At 40.0% G+C, this 24,612-nt stretch overlaps 2 protein-coding genes across 2 annotated transcripts; one reads left to right on the forward strand and one right to left on the reverse strand.

Moving 5' to 3' along the window:
- Window positions 1-555: 555 nt before the first annotated feature.
- Window positions 556-2,338, reverse strand: LOC135085461 (dynein axonemal light chain 1). The gene is made up of 5 exons (XM_063980258.1): window positions 2,077-2,338; window positions 1,663-1,774; window positions 1,424-1,570; window positions 1,017-1,187; window positions 556-775 (listed from the first exon to the last, which is right to left on the reverse strand). The coding sequence occupies exons 1-5, from the start codon at window positions 2,232-2,234 to the stop codon at window positions 722-724; spliced, it is 642 nt and encodes a 213-aa protein (XP_063836328.1). The 5' UTR covers window positions 2,235-2,338; the 3' UTR covers window positions 556-721.
- A 179-nt stretch (window positions 2,339-2,517) lies between these two features.
- Window positions 2,518-24,423, forward strand: LOC135085168 (zinc finger protein 778-like). Its single transcript, XM_063979923.1, has 10 exons — window positions 2,518-2,854; window positions 4,255-4,334; window positions 4,913-5,068; window positions 5,581-5,855; window positions 7,364-7,556; window positions 10,443-10,556; window positions 11,816-11,935; window positions 13,326-13,494; window positions 19,216-19,364; window positions 21,011-24,423. Exons 2-10 carry the CDS (start codon window positions 4,269-4,271, stop codon window positions 21,104-21,106), a joined length of 1,338 nt encoding a protein of 445 aa, XP_063835993.1. The 5' UTR covers window positions 2,518-2,854; window positions 4,255-4,268; the 3' UTR covers window positions 21,107-24,423.
- Window positions 24,424-24,612: the final 189 nt, after the last annotated feature.

Here is a 24,612-nt window from a genome sequence, read left to right on the forward strand (position 1 = left end):
TGTCAATGTGCCTAACTTATTCTTCAGTTAAAAGTTATCAGACGATTGAAAAATCAGCCCTAAATCATTTCAGAATTTGTCATTTTTAGGGTTTCTACAGACTAGCGCGTTTTCGGCGAGCTTAAAGTTGCTGATGGGACTGCGCATTCAGTTAATAAAAGCCAAAAAAAGGCGCTAATCTGAGAGATCCCTGCCACTCACTAGACGGTAGCCCCGCGGCAGAACAAAACTTACATCCCAGTAAATCCATTAGAATATTAAGTATAAACGCGTAACTACCGTCTAGCGTGGATAAGTTATGTAATTGTCGTAGCATAAGGTAATTTTAAGCCTGCCTTCTATGAAGATGTACAATAAATAGTCTTAAAAGTGGTTAGAGTAGATTTAAGAGAAACCTGTAAATAAAAAGTATTTTTTTCAATGATCTCAAGGCTTTTATTTGAACTATTCTGGTATTGAATGATAAAATATGGCCATTTCAAAGTTTGAAACATCGTATAGATTTCCAACCGTAAAAAAAACAAGAATCTCAAAAGCGCGCCAATATTCTTTAAAAAAAAATTTTGAATTTTCCCGCCCTAACGCAGTATAGAATTAGTAATCTGTGGTAGATTTGTAATGACAGCCATAGACAAATTAACTACATTAATGGTTAGTTTCCGGTTCAGTGAGTGGCCATTAAGGTGGCCATGGCTAAATAAAACGATATTTTAAAAATTAATTAATCATTAGTTTCAGCGCTGACCAGGGTCTCCACAGCATCGCCGCCATCAGGCTGCAACAAAAAAATGGTTACGTTAGGTCTGCTGTACTAACGTCCATTTAACTATTTAATTAGAATAAATCATTCACTGAAAAATATTTTTTATACTTTTTAAATAAAATGGGAAATTGATGTACAAAATCGTAAATCCTTCTGAATAGGCAGGGAAAACCCACTACCTATAGCTATTTCCGCGGTGGCTATGTTATTTTTCTATTTATGCATTTCAACAAAAAAGGTAGATCAAACTAACCTGCATATCTGCAACAGTCAAAGGAGGCTCGTCCTCCCTCAACACGGTCTCTCCATCCAGCTTCTTCAGATTGGGCAGACGCCGCGCGGCTTCAGAGCGCCACGCTTCCAACTCACACCCGTCGTATAGAGGATTGCCGACGAACAAAAGATCTTCAAGATGTGGAAGTTCCTGGAAGATGTTAATAATACTCGAAACTATTATAAATGTTCAGATAAGAAGTTAGAGAACAACCACACAGCCAGCTGGGCTAGCATGCACGCCGTGACATCATCTTATCGACGTCAAAATGTATGGAGCGATACCGATATTGCAGCGCGCATCCTAGGCGAAGTGTGTTGGAATCTTTTAAAATATTCTAGAAATATGCAGTTCTAATGTATAAATTGGCAATTACTTTAAATTACCTGAAGCTTATTGAACTCACTCCATTCCTTCACCAAGTTGTTGCTCATATAAAGCACTTTAAGGCTTCTTAAAACATTGATACCCTTTAGTTTTTCAATTAAATTGTAAGATAGCCATAGCTCTTCTAATGTATCTCCTAGAGATTCCTAAAATTTTAAATAGTTTCATTATGAATTCAATTGATCAGAATACAAACGCCATCCACTTTTTTTTTGGTAAACGATTAATTTTGATTTACCATTCCAGTAAAAGACTTGATGTAATTCCGTCCTAAGGAAAGGATTCGAAGCTTCTTCAAACTATTGAGTCCAGTTACTTTCTCTATCATATTTGTAGATAAACTCAATTTTCTGCAATAGGAAAACCTGCTTAAAAGACGTTGAATTAGAGGCATCCCTGAGACAGAGTGAGAGCTTAGGATTGTTCACAATACTAGGTACTGCTACTTTTAACTTAGGTGATTCCTGCTTGATCGTCATCATCATTTGGTTCTGCTGAACATAGCTCTCCCTCTCCCCCAATGATTTACAGATGGGGCAGTACCTAAGATTCTGGAGTGAAGACAGATGGCCATGTGAAGACTAAAGAGCGTGAGATGTCCACCAATAAGATTCCTGTTTATCAATGAAACATGTTAGCAAAACCTACTTACTCGCAATTAGTAAGCGTGGCTAAAGTGTTATCCATCTTTTCGATTGGTGGCCATTGGAACACTAAGCTAACTTCAGTGGCTGTAGCAGAATTCTGACCCGTTTTGTCCTCCCACCGTTTAATGGCTTCTTTGATTGTGGTAGCTTTAGGTGCAGCCATGAACCTTTATTCTTTATTTAGCAATAACTTATTTCAAACCTTGCAAAAGCAAATTATCCGTAGCAACTGATTATCGATAAAACAAATAAATCGCATGCTATAACTATGGGTAATCGCAAGAGAAATTATCATTTTTGAATGTAGTAAAATGATAATTCCCAAAAACGTGCACAATTTTTTAAATAATAAAATAAACTTTAATTAAAAAATAGCTGGGGTTTTTTAAGGGTTAATAAATCAGAATTTTATTTGACTACTTCCTTGGGGCATAGACTAAAAAGTTCTATTATGCAGCCGGCACTATTTCCGGTCTTTCACGAAATGGCGTCATTGCGTCGCTTTGGTTTTTAGTCGGCCACGCCTGCAGATTTTTCTGTATTTCATACGATTTGTAGTCTATTCGTGAATATTTCGATGTAATTTCTTCAAATATTGCATTACATGGTGGTGTATTTTAAGTAATGTCATTTCAATACGTCATTTTTTGAAAACTGCTTAACTTTTTAATTTTTTCTTTTTTTGACTTCTTTTTTTTAATTAAAAAAAAACAATCGCCCATCTATCCTTGGGTAGCGAAAAATCGTGATTTTGGAAGTGAATTTTGTGTAATTGTGGTGATTGTAAGTATTTTATTTCGTTTTAGTGCATTATTTATTGTAGTATTGAGCAAATAAACGCCATGATTTTCTTTGCGCATCATCTAAAATAATCTAAATCATTAATTTCGTAATTTTAAGTTTGTGTTGACACCATAGCCCGGGTTTGTATTTTTTTTAATAAAAAGTATTTTTTTGACAATCGCGATTCCCGCTGTTTACTTTTATTTTGAAGATATTTTATTCCAAATGCATTCAGATGCAATTCTTCGATATTCTAACCAAAAAATGAGTGATTTGGTTGCTTGTAACCGTAGCATGCGTGGTCATTGAACGCTACAACGCTACGATACAAAAAACGCTTCAAGTAAAATCATAGGTAAACCTATTTTTGTTCTCATAAGTCCTTGTTAGCTTATTTAAGATGTTTTATTACTATCTAGTTTTATAACCTAGGTATGCCCTATCCTGGGGAGCTAAGCCATGTCATTTTGTTATTCATTCGCTTTCTTGCTGTCAAAGATAAGCAACCCACTCTTCTTTCATATGTGCATGGGATGGTATTCGGAGTATACCTCGTCATTTCACTAACTCACATCATCTTTACACTCTAAAAACCTCCCAGTAATTGTGTCAAATAGTTGGCCAGATATCTGTACTTTACAATGACTTTACATTACACAATTCACAGTGGCTGGCACTGTTGACTTGGGACATTCAAAATAGACTAGATAAGTAGAGATATTACATCACTTCACTTATGCCTAGACACTACGCTACCAACCGGCCAATCTGAAAATCATTGACTTGCCCCTAACCTTACCTTCTTTCTTCTGATTAATTATGTTATGGGTCCAATGACAGTTTAACTTTCCCCTGGAACAAACTTGACCTTCACTGGTTGGGTTTTTATTGGCGGTCAAGCTGTAGATCCTGGCTACACAGGAGTAGCAGCAGTGGGAACGAGAGGTGGGAATAACCTTACCCTCTGATTGGCCTATGTCCTGAATTGGAAGTCCTGTGGCTGAAATAATGATGATTCTAACATCTCTGCTTCTGTGGAAACTGGGCATAATATTAATACTATCCGTTCGCTTTAAGTTTGCCGCTGGCGATATGACGTCACTCGAAGGGAAGTGTCTATAACTTTAACAAACCCTATTTAAAATATTTTTTATTTATTGAATTGTGCATTTGCGTAAAATAAGACACATTAATTGCGTTTAATCACTAACTAATTGCGTTTAATCGCGGTTGGAAGAGGGGACGCGCATTCCACGGAAGGCAAACTTAGCGCGAAAACGGGTAGTAAATGATCTGTATGTTTTCATGCAGGATAAGCTAAATGTATCTGTGTGGTAGTCCATTTCCTTTTGAAGTAATCCTACGTAGACCATTCTCATATAAATGTTATTTGATTTCAGATACCAATCTCACCATGAGTACGGGAACACAAGTGCGGTTGGTGAACGTGGTTCCACTCAAAATGGGCACCAAAATTAAAGTAAGTTAATTTATGATCATCATTTTATTTTATTTGATTTATAATTTATGATCATTATTATTAGAAGTAGAGGGTTGAAGAGGGGGCATATGTTTGAAGGCAAACTCCCTAAAGGCTGATATAGATAGATAGATTATTATCATCTACGAAATTCCTGAAACATTGTACAGTAGAATTTCGATTATCCAGATATCCGATTATCCGGTCTCATTCTTCACGGTTTAGGGTCTGGACCTATCAAAATTACAAAGCGCCGCCACCGTAACACGGTACAGACGTCGTCTTGGTTCATTGTTATAAGAAGATGGATTCATCAAATCGTCTAAAATGATGTATTAAAACCCTTTCTATTTTAAAAAGTTAATTATTGTTTGATTTTACTTTGAAATCGATTATCCGGATTTTCGATTATCCGGAACACCCCTGGTTTTAATTGATCCGGATAATCGGGATTCTACTGTACCACCCACTCAACAAGTTTCAGGAGTAGTTTGAAATTAAGGTTCGACTTCCCTCCATAGTCCCCTAGGGTAGAAGCTGGGCACTCCAATGGATATTAATTATGTGTATTGTCCCAGGTGGAACCGCTAAGCGAGACAGAGGAGGTGGTCAGCTGTCGTATCTGCATGAAAGGCTTTGCAAGCGACATGGCGCTGAGAAACCATGTGCGAATGGAGCATATTGAAGCCTTCGAGACGGGTGACCCTAACGTGTGGACGGCGCCCGTCGAAAATGTAAGTTATTTGTAAATTAATCTTTAAAACGCAGCAACGCAGCGTGGGACGTCCATCCACAAGGTGGACCGATGACCTGATAAAGGTAGCAGGAAGGCGCTGGATGCAGGCCGCAGTCATGTCCAGTGGCGTAGCTAGGTAACCAAGGGCCCTAGGGCAAATAAAAAATGAGGCCCCACTGCTATCTAAACTAGTTAGGTTTTATCAAATTTATTAACAATGCTTATGCTTAATTTAGGGGGAATTCTTTAGGTATCTTTCTTTGCTTAGCTTTTGAATTTCTTTTTGTTTATTTTGAAAATGGAAGATATTTTTAAAAGATCAGTTTAAATGAGATTTTCTGGTAAGGATTCGGGGGCCTCCTAAGCTTGGGGGCCCCGAGGAGCACTGCCCCGAATTTCCTCTTAGTAGCTACGCCCCTGGTCATGTCACTTTCAGTGATTGCCCTACCAGTCGGCCAATATCGACAGGCCCAACACATTTAACGAAAGTATAAAATATTAATCTTTCAGTCCCCAGTCAAAAAGAAGAGACTGACAAAAATCCCTCTCTCGGCCAAAATCAAAGAAGACCCAGCAGAAATCAAAAAGAAGACCGAACAGATCTTCTCATCGATGACCCCTGGGAACCTCATGAGCCTCGCTTCCAACGATGTGAGCTACATCATCATCAAGTCCGAAGAAACTGATAGTCCTCCGGAGAAGAAGAAAAAAGTCAAAGTGGTGAAAGTGAATCAGCAAACGAAGGAAACTGTGAGGAAGCAGAAAGAACCTCCTCAGCCTATCACGTAAGTTGTTTATTTATTTGATTACTCGTAAATAATCTAAATATGTATATAACTCAAAGGTAACTGACTGACTGACTGACATAGTGATCTATCAACGCACAGCCCAAACCACTGGACGGATCGGGCTGAAATTTGGCATGCAGGTAGATGTTATGACGTAGGCATCCGCTAAGAAAGGACTTTACGAAACTCCACCCTTAAGGGGGTAAAACGGGAATCACGCGTAATCAGCCATAGGACGTCCACTGCTGAACATAGGCCTCCCCCAATGCTTTCTATGCTACCCGGTTGGTAGCGTCCTGCGTCCAGCGCTTTCCTGCTACCTTTATGATGTCGTCGGTCCACCTTGTGGGTGGACGTCCCACGCTGCATTTTCCGGTACGCGGCCTCCACTCCAGAACCTTGCTGCCCCATCGGCCGTCAGTTCTGCGTACTATGTGCCCTGCCCATTGCCACTTCAGCTTGCTGATCCGTCGGGCTATGTCAGCGACTTTAGTTCGTTTACGGACCTCCTCATTTCTGATTCGATCTCGTAAAGAAACACCGAGCATAGCCCTCTTCATAAGAGTAGGCGCACACCGTTGATTTTTAGTTGGCCGATAGTTGTGCCCGATTTTAAATTGTATGAAGAATCGGCCAAATCGAATCGGCATAGTGTGCGCACTCCCATACATGCCCATACTGATCAACTGCCCGACTAAACTATCGGCCGACGAAAAATCAACGGTGTGCGCCTTCTCTTACTATGCGAAATCTTTTCAGCCAAATGACGTCCACTGCTGGACAAAGGCCTCCCCCAAGGATTTCCACAAAGACCGGTCCTGCGCCGCTCGCATCCAGGCACCTCCCGCGACCTTCACCAGATCGTCGGTCCACCTAGTGGGAAACCTACCCACACTGTCTTCTCCAGCGGCCATCAGCTCTACGAGCCTACAGCCTAAATACTATTTATCATCATCATCATCATCTCAGCCACAGGACGTCCACTGCTGAACATAGGCCTCCCCCAATGCTTTCCATGTTACCCGGTTGGTAGCGGCTTGCGTCCAGCGCTTTCCTGCTACCTTTATGATGTCGTCGGTCCACCTTGTGGGTGGACGTCCCACGTCGCATTTTCCGGGACGCGGCCTCTAATCCAGAACCTTGCTGCCCCATCGGCCGTCAGTTCTGCGTACTATGTGCCCTGCCCATTGCCACTTCAGCTTGCTAATCCGTCGGGCTATGTCAGCGACTTTAGTTCGTTTACGGATCTCCTCATTTCTGATTCGATCTCGTAAAGAAACACCGAGCATAGCCCTCTTCATAAGAGTAGGCGCACACCGTTGATTTTTAGTTGGCCGATGTTGTGCCCGATTTTGTTTTGTATGAAGAATCGGCCAAATCGAATCGGCGTAGTGTGCGCACTCCCATACATGCCCATACTGATCAACTGCCCGACTAAACTATCGGCCGACGAAAAATCAACGGTGTGCGCCTACTCTAATACTAATAAAGAATTCTAATTCCAGTGGCCCATTCGAATGCGTGCAACCCTCAAACACGGTGGCCGAAGGAGTCTGCCACCAGATATTCTTCTCGTGCTGCGAGTATTCGGCCCACTTTCGGGACGAACACACTCGGCGTCGCAAGGGGCTTCGGTGTCAAGTATGCGAGAAGCCGCTTCTACAGCAGCACGAGGGCAGAGCACCTTACACTTGTGAGGTGAGTCGCTATAGATCATAGAACATAGGTAAAGCCCGGTCCGTGAGCACGTAGAATTTTGTCCAATGACCCCAAGCTACCCATCCTTATCGCTCGCGCGTAATTATGTTGCTGTCGCGCTCGCACACTCACTGCGGGCGCCCGTCGCACAGTCGCGACAGCAATATAATTACGCGCGAGCGATAAGGATGGGTAGCTTGGGGTCATTGGACAAAATTCTACGTGCTCGCGGACCAGACTATACAGATACAAAGTTGAAAGTTGTTGGCAGGCATCGCTCAACAGATGGCGCTAATACAAGCTTGCTATGACGCACGCCTCCGCGCCTACAAACCTGCATCGCGGTATCAAAGGTGAACAACCACTTTCTATGAAGCGTTGGGCCCAGTACTAAGTTTTTTGTACAGCTACAAATTTTATGTCGTTTTTATGCCTTCATAAACTAGTTTATTAATGTGTTTATTTGAGGTTGCTAACTAATTCTCGAGAAAACTAAATTAGAAAAAACTAGAAAAAATGATACTTTTATACAAAATCCAGTCGTCAGTTACCCAAATCGCAAGCAGAATCCGTTAGAAATAGCATAAAATGTTATTTATCGATAGTTTTATTTCTTCTTCTTCTTTTAATTCGTTTTAATTCAATTCAACAAGCATTCGCAACAGTCTCATCTGTGATTCGCAAGTGACCACAAGCAGGGTTCGAGGATATATATCAAGGGATATATATCTTGATATATATCGGATATATATCCGATATATATCAAGCCGGTTTTAATGATATATATCAACTTTTAAAATTTGTTACTGTATTTGTACTTTTTGACATAAGATTTTTATTTTTTTAGTTCATTTTGCCGTATTTCAAAGAAATTTTATGTTTTTGCTTTATTTCTCTGATTTTAAGTTTTAAAAACATTAAAAACATGTTTATGTAACACTTATGCAATAGTATTCATGAATAATACAATAAAATAATAGTATGGCTTTCATACAAAATTGATATATATCAAAGTTGATATATATCCGATATATATCATAAATATCCGATATTTTGATATTTATAATAAATATCGGATATTTTCGAACCCTGACCACAAGTGACATTGCTGCATTGACAGATTACAAAACGAATTATTTTCATTCAATAATTCATTCAATCATTTTAGTTTTGTCATCTGTCAGTACAAACCTTCTTAAAGATCAAATACACTGAATTGTCCCACCCGTGACATTGACAGGGGGCGCCACCGTCAATACCGGATCGCTGGTTCCGATTTTTGCCATGTTAGAAACTATATAGTTGAACGATGGTGGCGCCCCCCTGTCAATGAGTTTGGTGGGACAGTATAGTGTATTGAGTCTTTAATCGATAGACTTTTAACGTTCCATTTTACGTTATCTTAGATTAAATCATTAATTCGTTTTTATTATTGTATACGACTTACGACATCAGTTAAAATTATCATTTTTACCGTAAAATACTCCCTAATGTATGCGTAATATAATATCAAAAACCTACCAATGTACAACTCTGTACAAACTTGGGCCCAAAATGGTTGTTCTCCTTTTTCGCCCTGAAAAGTATAAATAGAAAACGAGATAGACCTCAGAAACAAGCGATTACACCTTAGCTTCGTTTAGTGATCTCCATATCATCATGAGGGCATGGCATCCTATACCTGTGAGGTGATGCTATAGTAAGGGTCCCTAGTGTCATGGTTCACTAGGTGGACCTTTAGTGGCCGATCTCCATATCACATGAAATTGATAACTATGGGGGTCAACATCATCAGCATGTGAGGGCCATAGAGCGCCCTGTAACGGTGAGGTGAATTGCTATAAGTAGGGTTCCTAGTGTTATAGTCCACTAGGTGGACTGACGAGTGGTCGTCCTGTGACTGAAAAGAAGATGATGAAGATCAAGCACTATTTCATAGTCTAGACCAGTGTTTTTTAACCTGTGGGTCGCCTCTATAGGGGGGTCGCGAGAGGTTGTAAAAACTACTTCAGTAAAAAAGTCAGAGAAGTTTTAATCCTTCAAGCTCCGCAAATCTAGACACAATAGATAATCAATTGTTATGACATTAATTAATGCCGTCCTGGGACTCAATCGGTTAAAGCTAGATTTATCCGAAATTTAATTATGCAAATGCGTAAATGTTGTATAGATTGAAGAATTCGGTCCCTACAACATCTTTGTAAAAGGCATGAAAAAAAAAGCGAACGGTCGGGGGGGTCGCAAAAATTTTTTTCATACTTGGGGGGTCGCGTCATGAAAAAGGTTGAAAAACACTGGTCTAGACAAATGAAGAAATTTTGACTTTAACCAGGCCTGTTCATCTCCGCGAGTTTACATCGAAAACAAAACACGCACGATGGCCCACCTACAGGATACTATTCGACAAGGCCTCACATACGAGCGAACATTGACTCACGCACGCGTATTCTTGTGTATGATGGAAGAAAATAAAGAAAATGGTGTACTAAATACTGTGCAGTATTTACCTGCCTAAATAATAATAAAAACACAGAATGTACTTTTTTAAGTTGCCTCAAGACACTGAGAGGTAAATACGTAGTTAATATTATTCATGATAATTCATGCTAAATCATGTATTTCCTCTGCCATTTTCCGCAGTTTGGCACCTCACGTCACATCATTTTACCGAAGTCAGCCCTATAGCTTCGGCGCAGTGCCGATCACTGACGTTTGTCAACAAAATGGTGCTTGACTCTTGAGACAGGCTAAATTACACCATATTGTTAATGACATTGAGCATACATTTTTTTAAATACCTTCGCGAAGTAAAACTTCTGTACGTAGTTACTTATTATTATTCTGTGCTTTAACACGTTCACGCAACTGACGTACAAATGCTTGCAGGTGTGCGGCGCGGGTTTTTCTGCGAGTAAAGAACTGTCTGCGCACACGTCGGCCGCTCACGTCAAGCTCAAGCCCTTCCAGTGCTCCATCTGCTTGAAGCGGTTCACGCAGCAGGTAAAAAATCTAACCGATCCAGTGGAGATCAAGAAACATTCCCTTTTTCAGCTTCCTCACAGAGTCCAGAAATAACTATCTAAACAGTCCGACGTCTCTCCAGGCTTCTTAATTCTCTCCAGGCTCCTCAATTCTCTCCAGGCTCCTCAATTCTCGCCTGGCTCCTCAATTCTCTCCAGGCTCCTCGATTCTCTCCAGGCGCCTCAATTCTCTCCAGGCTCCTCAATTCTCTCCAGGCGCCTCAATTCTCTCCAGGCTCCTCAATTCTCTCCAGGCTCCTCAATTCTCTCCAGGCGCCTCAATTCTCTCCAGGCTCCTCAATTCTCTCCAGGCTCCTCAATTCTCTCCAGGCGCCTCAATTCTCTCCAGGCTCCTCAATTCTCTCCAGGCTCCTCAATTCTCTCCAGGCATTCCTATTTCTCTCTTAACGTTCTAGCCCACCCATCTAGCAAAAGCCAAGGCAATATTTCCATGTTCCCTAGTGCACGTCAAGCTCAAGCCCTTCCAGTGTTCCATCTGCTTCAAGCGGTTCACGCAGCAGGTGCGTAGCTAAATATAACCTTATTTTTGTATGAAATTGCATATTTATCCTGCGGGGACAGGGTAGGTTATGTGGGGCTCACCATGTCAGAAGGACGAGGCATACCCACTAAAAAGACCCCGGTGCTCCGTCATTCGCCTTAAGTAGGAAGGAACTAGGATTTCGGACAAAACCTTCTCTAACACAGTCCCTCTCGGCGATTGCCCGCCTGCATGGCGGACCCTACAAGCCTCCCAGGACAGGGAGCGACGGGAGCAGCTGTTCCCGTCCGACGGTGATGGTAGCCTGTACAATGCAGGATGTATCACTGAAGAGAGAAAACTGGAGGCGATCATACTGTCGCCTCCTCTGACCGCTATGCCGTCGTCGAAGCGAGGATAAATTATGACCTAATCTATCCCACCCAGTGACTTCCTTACCATTTTTTCACCTCTCTCCAGACATTTCTAACTTCCCACATCTATCACACCCAGCTATCTTCAGATTTCCCACCGTTCCCCGAACGGTCCAGCCTCTTGTCATTTCCATCTGTCTCCAAACATTCCTATCTTTCTCCTTCGTAGAAATAGTACTGACAATAATTAAATTTTAGACACCCATTTTCGTCACTATCCATCACCACCATCAATAAGGAATACCAAGAAGCAATGGTGGGAACGAGAGTTGGGAGTAGTCCTTTATTTATCTGCATATCTATAACAATTTAATTTCTTCCCAGGGCGGCGTTCAACAACACATGAGGATGCATACCGGCGACAGGCCCTTCAGTTGCACCTTCTGCCCTAAGTCCTTCACGCAGAAGTCTGGCCTCGACCAACATATCAGGATACACACAAAGGTAAGACTTACAAGACAGCTGATGGGATCCAGTGCCATGGCAATGTCACTACAGGTAGAGTTAGGGACCTTTTTGGCACATTTTTTGGTCACACACGCAGTTTTTTTTTTGGAAAGGTACGAAGGAAGGAATACATAATAAAACTTGTAACAACTACTATATTAAAACTCATATTCGCAAATGAAAATGATCTAATTTGAGAAGCAACTAAAATATAAGCGGCAAATCTGATTTTCAGGAAGGGTTCACGCTTAGATACTAAGGCTGAGTTGTACCACATAACTTTAACGATATCCGGTGTTTTTTGTATGGAGTTTGACAGACTTTTGACGTTTGTCAAAGTTAAAATAAGATGGTGAAATTAGCCTATAGTCTTTTTCACGTAAGATGATTCGTATGACGTTTCGATTTTTTTCTAAGATTTAGTAAAACCTACTTTTAGAGAAATATTTTGTATGTGTTATTTAACAAAAAACATGTTTTTTTTTAATTACAAATATTATTGTAACATTTTTTTATTGATAATATTCAAATTCCATGGACTTCATGTTAAAAAAAAACGATTCCTAAAAAGTACTGGTTCTATTTCTTTAAATTAAAAACTATTAATTTATTTTCAATGCGTTTATTAAAGTCAACAATCGAAAAATATAGTTGATTTTTGTGATATTTTGAATAACTAAGTATTCACAACAATCGATTAATGAACCACGGAAATAATCGATTTTGTTAGACAATAATACCCCAGCACTAAATCTATTCCGTTTCACACATTGCGGACATTAAATACAAAATATTTTTACATCGTATTTAATTAAAATATAATCAATAGACTCAGATTTTACTATATATTTCAAGACAAGTAGTTATTTTTTTTTATTATTATATTGCTAATAAAATAAAAATATTTTTTCAAGAATATTCTGCGTATGTAGTATGCGTAATATGGATAACCTTGAAGTGTCATACGGATCATCTTAGGTGAAAAAGACTATAAAGGTCTTTTTTTCCAATTACGACTGTTTTACAGCGATACAAATGCGATTCTGTAGCATCGATACAGTCGCAGAACATCTATCTTTACGCGATACTAACAGCAGCGTAAAACTGTAAAACGCGCGTTTGTATCGCTGCAAAAAATCGCAATATGCAAGCTCCGTAATATTACCAGATTGGGCTGCATCCCTGGCTCCCTACTCCCCTAGATACTTCCATGCTTAGATTTAAAATCATCATCATCATCATTTCAGCCACAGGACGTCCACTGCTGAACATAGGCCCCCCCCAATGCTTTCCATGTTGATCGATTGATAGCGGCCTGCGTCCAGCGCTTCCCTGCTACCTTTAAAATGCTAGATTTAAAATGCCTAACCTTAATCAAATTGTCCAGGTGCGTCCCTACCGCTGCGTGATATGCGGCAAGACGTTCTGCCAGTCAGTCCATCTCAAACAACACATGCGGACGCACACCAACGTGTCTCCCTTCCAGTGCGGCATCTGCCAGAAGCGGTTCAAGCAGAGCAGCCACTTGAACTACCATCTGAGGAACCACAACCCTGGTGAGTGGACCGACGACCCTTTACAGGAACCATCGAAGGAACCTTAGCTAGTCCACACTTTCTAAAGCCCCGTCTGTGAGCACGTAGAATTTTGTCCAATGACCCCAAGCTACCCATCCTTATCGCTCGCGCGTAATTATATTGCTGTCGCGACTGTGCGACGGGCGCCCGCAGTGAGTGTGCGAGCGCGACAGCAACATAATTACGCGCGAGCGATAAGGATGGGTAGCTTGGGGTCATTGGACAAAATTCTACGTGCTCGCGGACCAGACTATAGCACTGTTACAAATGATACGTGGGCAACATCTACCAACAGATGGCGCTGACACATAAGTTTCTATGGCTGACACCACCGCGCGTACATTCCTGAATCGCGGTGACGAAGTTTTTTACCCTGCTAAGTATATATAGGAAACCAAGATGGTGCTAATTGGACCTTGGAGTGTGGAATCATTGGGGGAGACCTTTGTTCAGCAAGTCCTGTGGCTCAATGATGATGATCCTTTTCATCCGTCCATCATGAAGTCATTTACACCCGTATTCACAAACGATGCTTGCTTAAGTGAAGCAGCAAATCGAACGCACAGCGTTGAATAAAGCTTTGTGATTGGTTTATGTGCCATCCTGCGCGTCCGCGCGCACTGTGAGACCTCATAGTAATGTTTTTAAATACGGGCGCATAGTTTGCTAGTGAACCTACCCAGTGCGGCATCTGCTCGAAGCGGTTCAAGCAGAGCAGCCACCTGAACTACCATCTGAGGAACCACAACCCTGGTGAGTGGACCGACGACCCTTTGCAGGAACCATCGAAGGAACCTTGGCGAGTCCACACTTTCTAAAGCCCGGTCCGTGAGCACGTAGAATTTTGTCCAATGACCCCAAGCTACCCATCCTTATCGCTCGCGCGTAATTATATTGCTGTCGCGACTGTGCGACGGGCGCCCGCAGTGAGTGTGCGAGCGCGACAGCAACATAATTACGCGCGAGCGATAAGGATGGGTAGCTTGGGGTCATTGGACAAAATTCTACGTGCTCACGGACCAGGCTTTAAGGAACCTTGGCAAGTCCACACTTTCTAGCACAGTTACAAATGATACCAACAGATGGCGCTGACAATAAGTTTCTATGGCTGACACCACCGCGCGTACGTTCCTGAATCGCGGTGACGAAGTTTTTTACCCTGCTAAGTATATAACGGGTGTAAAAAAACCTATCCCGAAGCCGAAGACTACTTATTCTCCACATCATGGGGATCATTTTTTTCTTTGGGACCATACCTGGGAAACTTGTGGTTTAGGAGATATTGAAGGTCAAAGTCAGAATATTTTTTTCAAGATTTTTACATTATCAATTTCAATTCGTTGTTTAAAATTTTTTTTTCTAAGAAACCTTATTTAAATTTTGAGTATTTTCGTCACAATAAGGCTTTTGTCTTTACAATAAGAAATGGATAGCAGCGCGCGCACACACGCTCAAGCGCTGCCCCCACGCCCCGAACCGCAACCCGCGCTCGCCCATGAGTCATTCAACTCTACTATGAGTTCAACGACTACGACTGGACCAACTGAACTGAGCTTAATCCAAATCTACCTAGTTTGTAAAAATGAAATGAGTACCTAAATTAGTTACTTACACCTTAATATCACCTTACCAGTTTAGTTTTTATTCTAAAAAATAATAAATTACATTTTAATTAATAAAAACCCTTTACACGAATTTGTTTCTTTCCGCAAATTAAATAATCTTACAGAACCTAGGTTGTTAACTAAACCGTGCTTTTACGCATAACCCTTATTCTATCACAATGTAGTATCACAGGTCTTATTAGCTACGCAAGTGTGATAAGCGTAAGTAAGTAGGTATCATTAAAAAGTACCGTAAACAGATGAATAATGATCTTTTGAATGAGGCCTGTCATTCTTTACATTAATAACTCTCTACTTCAATAACTTAAGTCTTTACGATAGTAATAAAATTCATAAAGTAAAACTCAAATTATTGCTTACACCACACCGCTCTAAACGCCTAGAGTAAACACCTGGCAATGTTACTCCTATCGTTGATTAAGGCATTCACTTTCGATAGGAGTGATGATTGTGTGTTCTTTAAACTTAATTGATTTCAGCAACTAAATAAAAAGGTCTCTTCTTTCAGTCTTCCTTCCATACTCATTACTTCCTTTCTTCATAATTTACTTGAAATAAATAATGGTTATGCACGTGATTCTAAATAAACGTAATTTTAATCGTTAATCACAGGCAGTAAGCAGATGTGATAAACTTGTATCATTAAAAAGTACTGTAAACAAATGACAAATGCTCTTACACACAGGTTCATTATTTCTAGCTCTCTAACTTAATAAATTTTACGTCTTTACGATAGTAATTAATAAAATAAAACTTAACTTACTTATTACTGCAATCTGAACGCCTAGAAATAACACACTGGCAAACTCTTGCTCCTTCACTTTCGATGGGAGATTAAAAGATAAGATTTTATTTTTAAACTCGATTGATTTTAGAAACTAAACAAAATTTCATATCTTTTAGCACTTCTTTCATACCAATTACTTCCATTCTTCAACATAAAAAGATTCATCGTCTTGTTCGTGATTATTTTAAATGAACGTAACTTTATTACACGGAATAACTATCAAAATGTATTGATATTCTTATTGTTTTATTAATAACGATTGCGCATCTACAATTCAATCAAATTTGAGTATTTTACAAGCTTGCTTAAAGCATTAATTATTATTAAGTATGCTAGGACGGATCTTTAGTTAACAAAGATTAATCAAAGTATTTTTGCCGCCGCTTTTACAATCTCATTCGTTGATAGACTTGCCTGTACTAAAGTGATGAAATTACATTTTTGTTAAGTTAAAAATTACGTAAATTTGTAGTTGAAAATGAAGAGTAATAACAAAGCGCTACCGATTCACGACGACACATTCGATAGACGTATTGCTTGACTGTTATTGGTCAGTCAGTCTCGCCGCGCGTGGCGCGGGGCAGTACCTTTGTTGCGAGGGGCCGCTCGCGCCACGCGTTGCTCGCACGGCCAGTTCGGTTTCTTCGGCCGTCGAATGCGCTTGCGACTTTTGATTGTTTTCTCGTGCGGATAGTTAGTGTGTGAACGTGTGATAGTGAGTGTGGTAATAGTGAATGTGTGTTAGAAAGATGCCTAACCATACGTACAGTGCTCGTGAGTACGTAAACATGGTTTACTGTTATGGGAGGGCACGTGGAAACGCATCTGAAGCCCTGCAGGCTGTAGGTATCGGGCTGAACATCCTACAGCGCACCACCGTACTGATGCACGTATTATTGTTCTGGCTGTACAACGTCTGTTGGACAATCAGCCGATTGTGCCTCCGTCCGCCTCGTTGTGGCCTCGTCTAGGCGTGTATTGTGTCGGATTTGAGGAACTTAAATACCGGTCTGTACGTGAAGGAATACTGGAGCGCGCATCAAACACGATTTACCTGGCACGCGTTTGCTTGCACGTGGAAGGCCGTCAGTTCGGGGTTCCCTACGTTTTATCGAAAGTCGTTTCATCGAAGGTCGTTTCATCGAAGCCGTTTCATCGATTAGTCATAATCTCGAACGTACGAAATATCGAGTGCCGTATCATCGAATGGTCACATTATCGAATGGTCGAATCATCGAATGTCTTAGAGTCTTACCCCCTTACTAATAAAAAGTTACACAGTTGTTGAACACTGTTTTAAAATGACATTTCCATACTAAACGTCACTTTAAAACACTGTTCAACGAGCGTGTAAATTTTATAAGTAACGGGGTAAGTGTCGAAAGGTTGTTTATAAGTATCAAATATGGCAACATGGAAGGTGACGTCAGGCTGACTTGCACCATCTTACTTTAACTGTGACAAACGTCAAAAATCTGTCAAACTAACATAAAACACCGGTTAGGTATCGTCATAGATACGGTCAAAGTTAGGTGGTACAAGTTAGCCTAAGTTAGTTTAAACCCAGCTTTTTTTCCGTAACTTAAAATATCCAACTATCAAGTTTTTTTTAGTGACATGTGGTTAAGTATTATGTTAAGTATCAAGAAAATGCGTTTTCAAACCACCAAAATAGTAAAAGGGCGGTAAAGTGATTTAAATTTAGAACGTCAAAGTTGGATTTTGCCGTATGGATGTATTTTTTTTTATTTAGTTTGTACTAAGGCACTAAGGCTAAGGCGTGAGTGCATCATACATCCAGGTCTGGTGGCCGAACGCTTTTGTGTTATAGTTAATAGCGATTTTCACTTTATAAACACATTTTTTATATCGATGTCATGACTAACTCCCTTACTATTAAAAAGTTACACACTCGTTGAATAGTAGTTTAAAGTGACATTTCCATATTAAACGTCACTCTAAAGTCTAAACAAGTGTTCAGCGAGTTACTAACTTTTATTAGTAAGTAGGTAACTATTTAATACATACATAACCTTTTGACGCTAAGATATTCGATGATTCGACTATTCGATAATGTGACCATTCGATGACACGGCATTCGATATTTCGTACGTTCGAGATTATGACCAATCGATGAAACGGCTTCGATGAAACGACCTTCGATGAAACGACTTTCGATAAAACGTAGGGAACCCGTCAGTTCGAGCCACAACTTGTCCGGTTGGAGCGGCCGATTCCAGACGACGTCGAAGGGGATTAGTCGGTAAGTACTTAGTTCTAAACCTAAACAAATGCTAAAGGAATGTGTTTTTTAAATGTAGGAAGTGAATAATCTGGTAATTTTGTGTACAAAATACTTCTGCGGTCGCGGTAGGTAGTGGCGGGAAAGCGCGTACGCTCCAATACACTCACACACACATAGGCACGGTCATTGCGTTGCGTGGCGCGCTGTACATTGCGGGCTGCGGAATATTGTATTTTTTTAAATCATAAAAATAAAAAATATTTCCCACCAATAATATTTTGTAATATTACTTGGTTGGGTGTACAGAAGGCGTAGTTTCAGTCTTCGTGATAGGTTTTTTTACACCCTGTATAGGAAACCAAGATGGTGCTAATTGGACCTTGGAATGTGGAATCATTGGGGGAGGCCTATAGCTGTGTTCAGCAGGCGTCCTGTGGCTCAATGATGATGACGATGAACCTTTCATCCGTCCATCATGAAGTCATTTACACCCGTATTCACAAACGATGCTTGCTTAAGTGAAGCAGCAAATCGAACGCATAGCGTTGAATAGAGCTTTGTGATTGGTTCGTGTGTCATCCTGTGCGTCCACCCGCACTGTGAGACCTCATAGTAATGTTTGTGAATACGGGCGTAACTTGTTGTCCTACTAATATTATAAATGCGAAGGTTTGTGTGGATGTCTGGATGTTTGTTACTCTTTCACGCAAAAACTACTGAACGGATTTTGTAGAAACTTTACAGTATTATTGTTTATAACCCAGATTAACATATAGGCTATAATTTATGACGATATGTGACAAACTAAATTTTAATAAATAAATAAGACGTGGGTAAAAAGCGCCATCTATCGTCATTGGTTAAAATCTACAGCCAAAAAATTTTGACGTTCGTAAATATTCATGCGGGGGGAAGCCGTTAGCCATCTTTCAGCATCATTAGTATTTAAACGAGGTCCACGCGTACGAAGTCGCGGGCGGCCGCTAGTTGTGTAATAAGGGGGCTTGATTTTTTTCTATTTTTAACCAACCAATTCTTCGCAGCCAACATGACCGACGACCAGAAGCAGAAGTACGAGGAACTAGTCGGCATGATGAGCAAGGAGATCGTTCAAGTGGAGATACAGTCCACGGAGACTGAAGAGACTGAGGAGACCATGGAGACTACGGAGATTTGCGAGGACATGGAACAGGTAACCATCATCATCATCATCACCATCATCAGGGTTCGAAAGGATAATTATCATAATAATTATCTTGATAATAACAGATGGATAATTATCAGTTGATTGATAATAACAAAAAAGCGCTTATGAAAGTGAACTGTATTCGAAGTTTTCGAACGTGTATTTCCGTCTTGCGTCTAGTGGTGGGCGTTATTCTACATAGATAGTTTTATAACCTATTTATTTAGCTCACAACAATCACTCTTTATACAGGGTGTTAGGTAAATGGGTATATGAGCCGACACTAGCCCATGTTAACATGGGCATATAAATGGTATGGTGAAGTCAGAAATTTGATATTATCATTCTAATTTTTTAAATGTTCATACAAAATAAATTTTATAAAATCCGATTTGTATGAAAATTAAAATAATTGAAATGAAGATATCAGTTTTCTGACTTCACCATACCATTTATATGCCCATGTTAACATGGGCTAGTGTCGGCTCATATACCTATTTACCTAACACCCTGTATAGCGTCAAAATAATTATCTATTTTCCACAACGCTTTATGCGACTAGCGATGGATTACTTGACAACAATCAGCAATCAATACAAAAAGCAACATTCGAAATGAATAACTCGACTTGAAACAATGTAGCATCAGAATTTCTTATGAAACAATCTGACAAATGTGTCTTATACTGTTGATAATTATCCGATAATTATCATGAAGTGTAATTATCTTGATAATTTCGAACCCTGAGCATCATTAACTGGTCGGAAAGGAGGTCGTGCACAAGATACAGGCCACGGAGACTGAGTTGACCGAAGAGACCATGGAGACCGAGGAGACCATGGAGACAACGGAGATTTGCGAGGACATGGAACAGGTAATTATCATTATTTCAGCCCCAGGACGTCCACTGCTGAACATAGGCCTCCCCCAATGGTTTCCACATCGCACGGTTGGTAGCGGCCTGCATCCAGCGCCTTCCCGCTAACATTATGAGGTCGTCGGTCCACCTAGCGGGAGGTCTGCCCACATTACGTCTTCCGGCCTGTGGTCGCCACTCCAGAACTTTCCTGCCCCAGCGGCCATCAGCTCTACGAGCTATGTGCCCCGCCCACTGCCACTTGATTTTACCGATTCTGCGGGCTATGTCAGTCACTGTGGTTCTCCTGTGGATCTTCTCATTTCTGATTCGAACACGCAGGGAATCTCCGAGTTATTGCATTAATTTCTAACAACTTTGTAAAGTCCGGTCGCGCTCGCACACTCACTGCGGGCGCCCGTCGCACAGTCGCGACAGCAATATAATTACGTGCCAGCGATAAGGATTACCTATCCTTGCTTGTCCTAACCTTAGCTTGGGGTCATTGGACGGAATTCTACGTGCTCGGCGACCGGACTATACCTATTGTTGCGGACAGCCGCTCGGGCGTGCGGAAGTAAGAAAAACCTTCGGATTAAAATGAAGATATATTTCTGCAAATATTGCCCACAATGGCTATCAAAAAACATCTACTTCAAAACTAAAACAAAAGGTATCAAAAGTAATAAAAAAAGTATAAAAAACATAGACAATATAAAAGAGGTTGGTCCACCAATCGGTTCCCAACACCCATGATAATGACGAATGAAGTTCATTATTTTAATTTTATTTCCAGGTAGTGGCCGCGCAAAACATACAAATGGTAGACGGGGAATACATTTTGGGCGACGACGTCGGGCAGACATGGAGAGTGGAGATGGCTGAAAACTAGTCCCAATTCCAGACCTAGACTGCACTGTGCTTTGTGAGAAAATTTGGGTATCATTTTAAAGGTCATTAAGGGCCCCGTATTATTAATACGGTGGTAGTCACGCCCCTGGTATTTTGGTTTGCCCGTGGTTTTACTGCTTAGACGGCAAAACCATCAAGTTAATATACCTAGCGGAATAGAGCAACAAATAACTGAGCGAGCGAGATGTCACTAGCAGCAACACTGTATGATAAAAAGAGATGCTTCATGCCGTCGCCGTCAAAACAGAACCGTTTTCTGCAACTATTTGACAGTGGGTTAGCACTCATTGGCACGCTGAAAATATGAGGTCAGATTTTTCAGATTTTACATGAGTGAAATTGTGGATGTTTATGTGAAATAGAGCTTCAGAAACGTGGTGACTGGTTCAGTGATTGATTTATTGTATAAAACAGTGAAATAATCCTGACCACTAACATACTGGTACATGAGTTTTTTAAATAAACAACTTGAAAAAATCGAAACTGCCTAAGGCGGGACTCGAACCCACGACCGTCCGCTTGCCGGGCGACTGCTCTTCCAACTGAGCTACTCAGACACCGATTCGATTTTTTCAAGTTGTTTTTTTTTAATATAAATATAAAGTCCGGTCGCCGGTGCGCTCATACACTCACTGCGGCGACCCGTCGCACATTCGCGACAGCAATATAATTATGCGCGAGTGATAAGGATGGGTAGCTTGGGGTCATTGTACGAAATTCTATCTGCTCGGCGACCGGACTTTAGTTTGAGAAGCGACTCTATTCGCTAAGAAATTTTAATACTCATGAGTGTCATCCAAAATCACTGACTAAGTTTAGTGCTAGCATTATAATAAGCACAATGTGTCTTCCTTTAGTTCGTTTGCAACGATCATGGACCTATAAAAAAAGGCGGACGGAACTCGCGCTGCAACAAAACTGTGACGCAAAATTTTGGCGTTTGTCTATTGTGTGAGTGAATTTAGGGATGCCATGTTAGCCAAAACATTTTACCCATTTATTTTAAGAAAAACATAGATCGGCAGATGTTACTTGGAAATGTAGACAGAATTATTCCGTGCCATTTTAAAAGGATGAAAGGTGAATGCGGTGAGGTTGAGGCGCGAAATTTTCAATGTTCAAATTTTCTTACATTGTTTTCAAGTCAGTGTGTCAGGGTATGTACATAATCTTGATCAAAAATGATTCACGCAGTTACAAATTACGAATCTTGTGTACATTATAATCATAAGCTTATGCATCATCAATATATTATTATTATCTCTGATAGATTTTAACATACAACCTGACACTGACTTGCAATCAATGTAAGAAAATTTGAATTTCGCAGTTCCACATTTTTGGGAAGGATCAAATTTGCCTATGAAAATATATCCCATTAAAACACAATTATTATGATAAATTATTTTATTTCCATAGTATGCGTAATAAATAACTAAAAAGTCCTAAAATTATTATTAATTTCCCATATTTCGGGTAATTTTCCCACGTAAATAACTGAGAACACTAGTCTTTGACGTATTATTTTTTCGAGTGAATGACGTTTGATTTCAATTAATTTCAATATTTTAATGTCGGGAAATAAGTGATTGGATTATTATTTTGCCTGTGAAATGTGATTCCTTAATTTTTGTTTGTTCGAACAGAACGGTTTTTACACAATTTCGTCACACAAGACATGTCGTATTCGTGTTGTTTTTTCGCTGCTTAAATGAGTCGACTGTGTGAAGTTTGCATTCGAAGTGGTGTATCAGGGTGTGAATGTGTGCGTGCCGGCCTATACGTACAGGCAAGCTGGTGTATCCTAATGTCACAGTATTTTGTTGATGAGAATCCGTCCGACTTTTTTTATAGGTCCATGGCAACGATGTTGATTTTAAATTGTTTGGATATTATTTCACAAATGTCAATGTGTCAACATTTGAAGTTGTGCCTTGGAATTGTTCGTTTTATTGTCAATTACCCAATATTTCAGCAGAAATATCATTGTGTGTGTCACAGGCATTTGTCAAGATGTTTGCAAACAACTTTGCACAAATATTTTAAACGGTTGTTTAACTTGTTTGCACATAAAGGACAACAGTTTCGTTGTTGAGTCTTGATGCCAACTCTTGGCTTTTTCACACAGTTAAAATATTTGTACAAATATTTCAAACATCTTGAAACATTCAGTGAACGGGATCAGAAATAAACTCCAAAATGTATAGTTATACATGACTTCCCTAGAATGTATATTGTAGTGTGTACTATTGTATATAGGCTACTTTTAGTTTATTATATTTTGTATTATTCTTACTAGGTTATAGTAAATTATCTTAAATTAGCAAAGCCTGGATGGATAGTCTTCAATCTTCATACAAAAGCTTCGACTAAAACAAAGGTTTCCAAACTTACGTTGTCTACTGCCCACTTTGAGAATAAATTATTTTTTAGCGTCCCCATTTTTTCGTTTCAGCTCATAATGACAACTTCTCAAAATGACAACCGGGACGCAAAATGTCCACTCCTCGGAATGACAACTTCGAATTTGGTCAACTTCGCATAATGACAACTCTAGAAGAACTAGAACTCTAGAAATAATGAAAATAAAATATCAACAAGTAGTTGACATTGCAAAGTTGACGAAATGCGAATTTGTCATAGTGAGAAATAGACATATGAGAAGTTGTCTTTTAGCGAAGTTGACATTTTAAAAAGTTGTCATTACGAGAAGTGGACATTTTGCGTCCCGGTTGTCATTTTGAGAAGTTGTCATTATGAGCTGAAACGCATTTTTTCATCTACTTAAAAACCACTATAACTTCAAACGCTCTGCTTTTTTCCGAGTCTCCTTTTAGGCTTGCAGCATTCTCAAGGGGCGTTATCGCCCTATTGGGAAAGGCTGGTCTAAAGTGAGGCAAAAACCTTATGTCATTAGCATTACTGTCAAAATGTTGTGAAAAAAGTAACATTGTAAGCGATTTTTTCGAAAGTGGGAGAGCTTTATCGTCATAAATGTTTACACTAGGTATTTGTTATTTAATAATGATTTAATAATTTAACTAAAACAATAAAATTTGCCGGATTTTTTACTTGATGTGACGTTTCAAGTGGACCAGTCTACTAAAAGTTGACTCACTTTTCTATCTATCTAGGCTTTATAATCTATGAATAGGATTTGATAAAATAAGATCTTTATTGCATAGGGACGGCTCATAACGCTAAATTGGTATCCCAGATACTTGTATTAAGGGATAGTTTGCAATGAAATGTATTTTAGTGATTCTATGAACTGCAATAAATGTATTTAAATTATAATGTTGGTTTTATTGTCAATGCGTTATTTATTTATTGTACAGTTACCGTCAGATAGTTTGTGACACCCAAAGTGGCCAAGAAGTTAATATTTTTTATTCCAATGAGGGTTTTCGCGTATGAAAGATCCGCTAGATGGCGGGACGTGGATGTGGGGTCTGACTGCTGCGTGATTGGTGGATTTTGACATAT

This window comes from Ostrinia nubilalis, chromosome 28, assembly GCF_963855985.1.
Source record: "Ostrinia nubilalis chromosome 28, ilOstNubi1.1, whole genome shotgun sequence".
Taxonomy (NCBI): domain Eukaryota; kingdom Metazoa; phylum Arthropoda; class Insecta; order Lepidoptera; family Crambidae; genus Ostrinia; species Ostrinia nubilalis.